Here is a 6,559-nt window from a genome sequence, read left to right on the forward strand (position 1 = left end):
AACTATGGCCTTCTCTTTTTTATTAATGCCACACCTTGCTGATTCATGTGACACTGCAACCTGACTTTGCTTGAACAAAGAGGAAAAAACAGGAGTAAATGAGTCAGAGTTGGTAGATGACACTGGTAAATGATACCTTGATTCTCCACAAATCCTATATATATAATACTCACACACACACACTCTACACTCTCTCTTTGAAGCAATTGGACAGTATAGAAAGCTTGATAGCCATGGGAAGGTCTCAGTGTTGTGACAAGGTTGGTATCAAGAAAGGCCCTTGGACTCCTGAAGAAGACATCATACTTGTGTCCTACATCCAAAAGCATGGCCCTGGAAATTGGAGGTCGGTTCCTACTAAAACTGGTGAGTTGAATCTATATATCTTTAATTTAGTTTCAGGTATGAGATCTTTTTGTTTTAGTCGGTTTAATTTAGTCTATGTTCTTGGTGTGTAGGCTTGATGAGGTGTAGCAAGAGTTGCAGATTAAGATGGACTAATTATCTCCGACCGGGAATCAAGCGCGGAAACTTCACTCCTCATGAAGAAGGACTGATCGTTCATCTTCAGTCGATGCTCGGCAACAAGTAAAAAACACAAACAAAAACAAAAATCCCTTTTTGTTAACTTCATTCGTACGTGTTGCATTGTTCTTGATATCTGTCACTGCAGATGGGCAGCCATAGCTTCCTACCTTCCTCAGAGAACAGACAACGATATCAAGAACTACTGGAACACACACCTAAAGAAGAAGGTCGAGAAGAAGAATTCGGTGGGAAATATGCTCGGTGCCTCGGTGTTCATAGGCTATGACAGTGATCAAACTAGAAATTCTCATGTGTCGTCTACTCTCCCCATCTCCATCCATGGCTCCTCGACTTATGCTTCGAGCATGGAGAACATCTCGGGCCTTCTCGAACGGTGGACACGGCCATCCCAAAAGAAGACCGACCACCCCGTGCAAATTCAAGATTTGAAGTACCATAGCATTAAGGCTGATGGAGGGAGCCGTGAGATCTTGTCTGATCAACAAGAATTTAGGACGTTAGTCCCGTTCGAGGAGCCAAGGAGTGTAGCGTGGGACGAATCATCCACACTTTGTGGAGCTCATCAACTCCATCCTTTGTCAATGCTCGAGAATTGGCTCCTCGATGAGGCTGTAGGGATGTCATGGTAGAAATTGCAGGGATATCGACAAACCTTTGCCCCGATGGAGTCTACTAATCATGGTTTCATACAATACAATACAATACAATACAATAGAAGATCAATCAATACTCCACAAGCTTTCTAGCTTGTTGTCTCAATTGTAACAAACATAGCAAGCAGCATTACCTACATAATCTAAAACAAATACAAGTTTATATATGTTAGAATTAACGAAGATCTAACAATAGCATTGGCTCGATTTCCATTCTTATAACTCTGATCTCTGGATCTTGCAGAGGCACAATTCTGTGACTGTAGCACGTCCATGTAGATTGAGCAGTGGCATGTACCAATAACCAATGTGCCCTACACAAGAAGGAGGGCACCACAGACAGAGCTTGTCATTCAATGAGCACCATTAATGCCCTTGAATACTCTAAAATAGGGAAACTGAGAGAAGCTTTTCCCTGAGAAATTTAATAATACAGCTTGCTTGAATCACAGAAAACCAGCCAAAGCACTCACTCATCATGTGAAGGCTTGTGGTCTCTTTCAGCAACATTAAACCTTTGTTTTATCTCCCAGATACATGAATAGACCTGCCCACGCCGGACCCCGGCCTAACTCTCTGGATCTTGCAGAGGCACAATTTTGTGACTCTTTTAGTCTAATAATACAATTTTGGAGCTCAATTTCTACTCTTGTATACAAGTTATATCTTTTGATTAATTTTATATGTTCGATGATAAATAAATTTATTGTCGAAGGCTTGACAAATTTATTATTGGATATATATCAAATAGTCTATGATAAAAAGATATAATAAGATCAATAAATAATCAGTTAGATTAATAAATTTAATGAGTTAGATTAATAAATTTAATGAGTTAAAGATATAATAATAAATTTAAGATAAATAAGTTAAAAAAATTGGCATATAGTCCTATGTTAAAAAATTGTAAACAAATAATTAATTTTATTGAATTACATTATTAATATTATTAAATATTTTTTTTAAACTAAAATAAAAATTAATCTAATAAAATATATAATTTTGTGACTCGTGGAGATTATCCTAAACATATAAAATTAATCAAAAGATATAACTTCTATAATATATATCTTATCGTACTAAAATATAATAATAATAATAATACTAATAATAGATTAAAAAAATCATTAGTATAAAAAAACAAAGATTATGTCATTTTTGTTCCAACTTAAATAAATACATATTTTTTAATTTTACATATTTATATATTTATGCCACTTGTCTATTATATATTCAGCAATTGTCTCTCTCTCTCTCTTTTTTTTCCTTTTCTTTCATAAATGCTCCATATTTATACATTAATGGAGGTATAAATAACCAATCCAAAGTCAGGACATTGCATGTGCAATCAAGTTTCAAAAGAAAAGCTTTCTTCATTCTAAAATCTCATTCATCAAAACACTTTTCATGTCGAATTTGTTTTTGTATTTCTGTAGAGTTTTTACCATCCACTTTAATGAGAAGTTAGGCTTAAACAACAAGATCAAAGCTTCAACATGTGTCAGATTTAGTAATATTGAATGCTCTGTTTTAACCTGTCATTTTCTTGATCAAGATTTAAGCAATATAGAATGATTCAAATGCATCAGGTGTTGTCGACATTGTTCTTATATTTTCAGAAAAAGGACACTTTACTATTGTTATGGGTGTATACATCGAGCCCGATTAGTCGAATCAGACGGAAGATGTCAGGTGCAGGGTCTCGAGACCGGAAGTATGGACCAATCCGAGTCCTCCGAAACCGCCAAGTCGAGTCCTCCTCTCGGGACCGGAAGTATGGACCGAGCCGAGTCCTACGAAATTACCAAGTTGAGTCCGCCTCAAGCACCGAGTCGAACCCTCACGAATGTTACCCTGTCGAGAAGCTGGTGTCGAACTGTAGCCAGCTCACTCGGCTCGGATAATTCCTATACTGGCTCCCGCCTCTTCACACTACTTCAGCAAGAGCTCTTCAGTCCTCCTTCTCCCTGAGAACACTACCGGGCTACCCGGATGGATCTAGTCGGCTCGGCTCCTTGCCGCCTAGGTCATTTACTATACTCCCGAAAGGGTCCGCTAGTCTCGAGCTCCCTCTCGGATTGATGTTCCCATAGGTCGAGCCGAGTCACATGTCTAAAGACCCCTTTAGCCGACCCGATAGCACACGGGTATATTGCCGAGTCGGGGCAATTCTCCTCTGCCCTCCACGTCACTAGCCTGTTCTAACCCCGGAAAAGACCACTCCCCTATCGTACGGTTGTGAATGTTCTTCTAACATTCCTGTGTATCATCATGGCAAATCTTCGATAGATAGCGAAATATACTCCCTTAAATGCGAATCAGCGATGGGACATTAGTGTTGATTATACCATATTCTCTGACACATTCATAACGACGATGGGACATTAGTGTTGACTATACCCTGTTCTCTGACACATTCATAACGACGATGAGACTTTAGTCATATCCTTGATGTGACCTGACTTCATTAAACCATGTAAAAGGTCAGTTGGTTATCAAAGAGAGGGAGGCAATCTCAGATCCCCTACTTCTTCCTCTAAGCTTTCTTCCTCCTCTCTCATCAACTGACTTAAGCATCGGAGTGGTTGCGCCAGGACACTCCTGATCTTCCATCTCACGGTTGTTGTGTCTGCAGGTGCTTCCCTCCAGCCTCTTTCTTCCACCTCATCCTAGCTCCTCAGGGCCCTGGTGTTGAAGAAGACGGTCGAAGCTTCCTGGTGCAGATCTCAACAGGAACAACTATCGATCGATAAGTTTCTTTAAATCTTTTTTTAGCATGAAAGGTAGAACTATTAATACATCTATGTCTATAGACAGATTTTATTCAAATCATTTTTTATATGATCAAATATTTTTTGAAAAAGATTTTTTAAAAATAAAATTTTAACACAGAGTTGTAAAAAAAATATTTTTGAAAATAAAATGTTTTAAACATATTTATAAAAACTGCTTTATATAAATCTTATATTATTCACATGTACATTGATTTTAAAAAACCTATTTTTACAAAACAGTTCGTTATAATTCTGGGTTTTTAACTAAAATTTTTATTCACTGATTAACAACTGTGTTATTTGTTACGGGGATAATCCAAGAGATCCCCTAGTTCGACTCGAGTCCGATCCTGGTCTCGCCCAAAGGCCCAGTCAGCCACACCTGCAGACTTGATTGACTAAGTCCCTTCTCTCTCTACTCGCTTAAAGAAGCCATCGACTGATATCCCATTCGGTTCAGAGCGAATAAGCTGCCGAATCACATGGAGCCGAATCACTCACCCATTCGGTCCGCGCAATAGCCGAATCGCCCATTCGGTCCGCTCAGTGGCCGAATCACCCACTCGGTCAGCGCAGTAGCTGAATCGCCCATTCGGTCCGCTCAGTGGCCGAATCACCCACTTGGTCTGCTTAGTAGCCGAATCGCCCATTCGTCCACACTTCCATTCGATTACACTCTCATTTGCCTGTAGCGCCGAATAGGGGCATTCAGTGCCCGGATCGTCAGGCGGCCACCGCCCTCGCCGTGCAGACCTCTTATCAAGCCGAATCGACGAAGCGCCTTACAGTGCCTCGGCATATCCCATCACGACTTCTGACAAGTCCACACCCCCATTTATTACTGCCATCCCTCTGACACCCGCATGGGTCATGACAAGATGGCTACTTATCGACGATGGGACAGAGAACTCGATTGTTTCCTGACACTTCATTAATCTTGATGGGATATTCCTTAAATGATGACGTGACAAGTGTACATGCTTATCTCTCCTTAAAACGATCACTCCCTCTTCAGCAGGTAAGCTTTCTCTTCTTCTTCTACTCTTTTCCACGCTCAAGTCCTTTACTATTCATCTTCTTCCTCCTTCCGTTGTTCTTAACTTGAGCATTGGAGTGGTCACGCCGGAGCACCCCCTAGCCTTCCCACTCACGTTTGCTGTGTTTCTAGGTCCAGGAGCTAGCAGCGCGCCAGACCCCCTCTTCCTGTTTCACGCCCGCTCCGACGAAGATCCGGTGACTTATCCAGACGCTCTTCTCAATCGGAATATTATTTAACACTTATCTTAAGGATTAACTGAAAATTTAATAATGTGCCAACTATTATTATTATTATGTAAGTTGAATTGTAACGCAAGCAATCATATTTGTTCTTGGCAGAAATCTTATCACAATGACACAGTGGCAGGAATCTATTTCAAATCAAAGAGCTATAATGTTAAAACCTTCTTCTAACTTTTTTTTTCTCATGACGTGACATAGTCAATCATGAAAAAAATAATGTGTTAGAGGATTAAACAAGAGTTACTCGATGAGGTCCTTCAAATAGAAAGACCTCAAATAGAAAGAATGAATGATAAAAAACGAAATAAAAAGAGCTATGTGAGATAGTATGATCCCTATGATCCTTTTAAGTTCTATATATAGGGAGAGAAGCTCAAAAAATATATCTCCAAGGGAGAAAATCAAAGAGAAGCACCTCCCTAGGGTTCCCTTATAACCACCATATGTCTTTGTATTAATAACCACTGTTGCATCCCTTTGCGTAGGAGGTCGGGAAGTTAACGAGAAGTCAGGAAGTTAGCAACTCAATATCAAGTTGGGAAGTTGGTCAGCCTAGCGACAAGTTAGGAAATTAGACTCAATATTAGGTTGGGAAGTTGGTCAACCTTAGGAAGTTGGAGTATTTGGCATGTTTGGAAGTTGGTCAGACTCAAGAAGACGGAGTACTCGATAGGTTTGAAAGTTGGTCTAGCTGACAAAGTCGGAGTACTCGTCAAGTTTGGAGGTATACTTGATTGGTTGGAAACTGTTGACAACCACATGGAATCTATATTGACTAAGTTCTGGATCATGACATATGATTGTATTAATTGAGTTAAGATCTCTTACCTGAACTCTTTCTTGATCGAGTAAAAGTTCCCTTGTCTCCGCATCAATATTCATATAGAAAAATATTTCAATTGTGTGAAGATACTTTTTACCTTCAAGCTGCTGGTGCTCTGAAATTTTGAGCAATCTCATTCATATATCGGTTAACAAGTCAACTTTGTTAGTATCGATGGAATCAAAATATTTCCACAATGATATAATATTGTTCACTTTGGACCTAAACCCTCATAGTTTTGTTCTTGGGCTCTTCCATCTTATAAAGATATATAAATATATGTATTTTTAATGTGGAACTTTGATTGTATCCCAACAATTCTCCTCTCAAACAAAGCACCTCCCCCCTATCATTCACCTCATGATCCGAGTCCAAACTCTCCTACTGAGAACCCCCTACCATTCACCACATGGTCCGGGTCCCTCCCCCTACTGAGAGCCCCCTACCACTACCTCAGGGTCCAGACTCCCCTACTGAGA

General features: G+C 39.7%; 1 protein-coding gene across 1 annotated transcript; it reads left to right on the forward strand.

The window, feature by feature from the left end:
- Positions 1 to 207: 207 nt before the first annotated feature.
- Positions 208 to 1,369, forward strand: LOC141815777 (transcription factor MYB60-like). Its single transcript, XM_074703662.1, has 3 exons — positions 208 to 366; positions 459 to 588; positions 674 to 1,369. The coding sequence occupies exons 1-3, from the start codon at positions 234 to 236 to the stop codon at positions 1,176 to 1,178; spliced, it is 768 nt and encodes a 255-aa protein (XP_074559763.1). The 5' UTR covers positions 208 to 233; the 3' UTR covers positions 1,179 to 1,369.
- Positions 1,370 to 6,559: the final 5,190 nt, after the last annotated feature.

This window comes from Curcuma longa, unplaced genomic scaffold (assembly GCF_044706935.1).
Source record: "Curcuma longa cultivar G26 ecotype Majalengka, Jawa Barat unplaced genomic scaffold, ITB_CL_G26_1.1 contig_10274, whole genome shotgun sequence".
NCBI lineage: Eukaryota > Viridiplantae > Streptophyta > Magnoliopsida > Zingiberales > Zingiberaceae > Curcuma > Curcuma longa.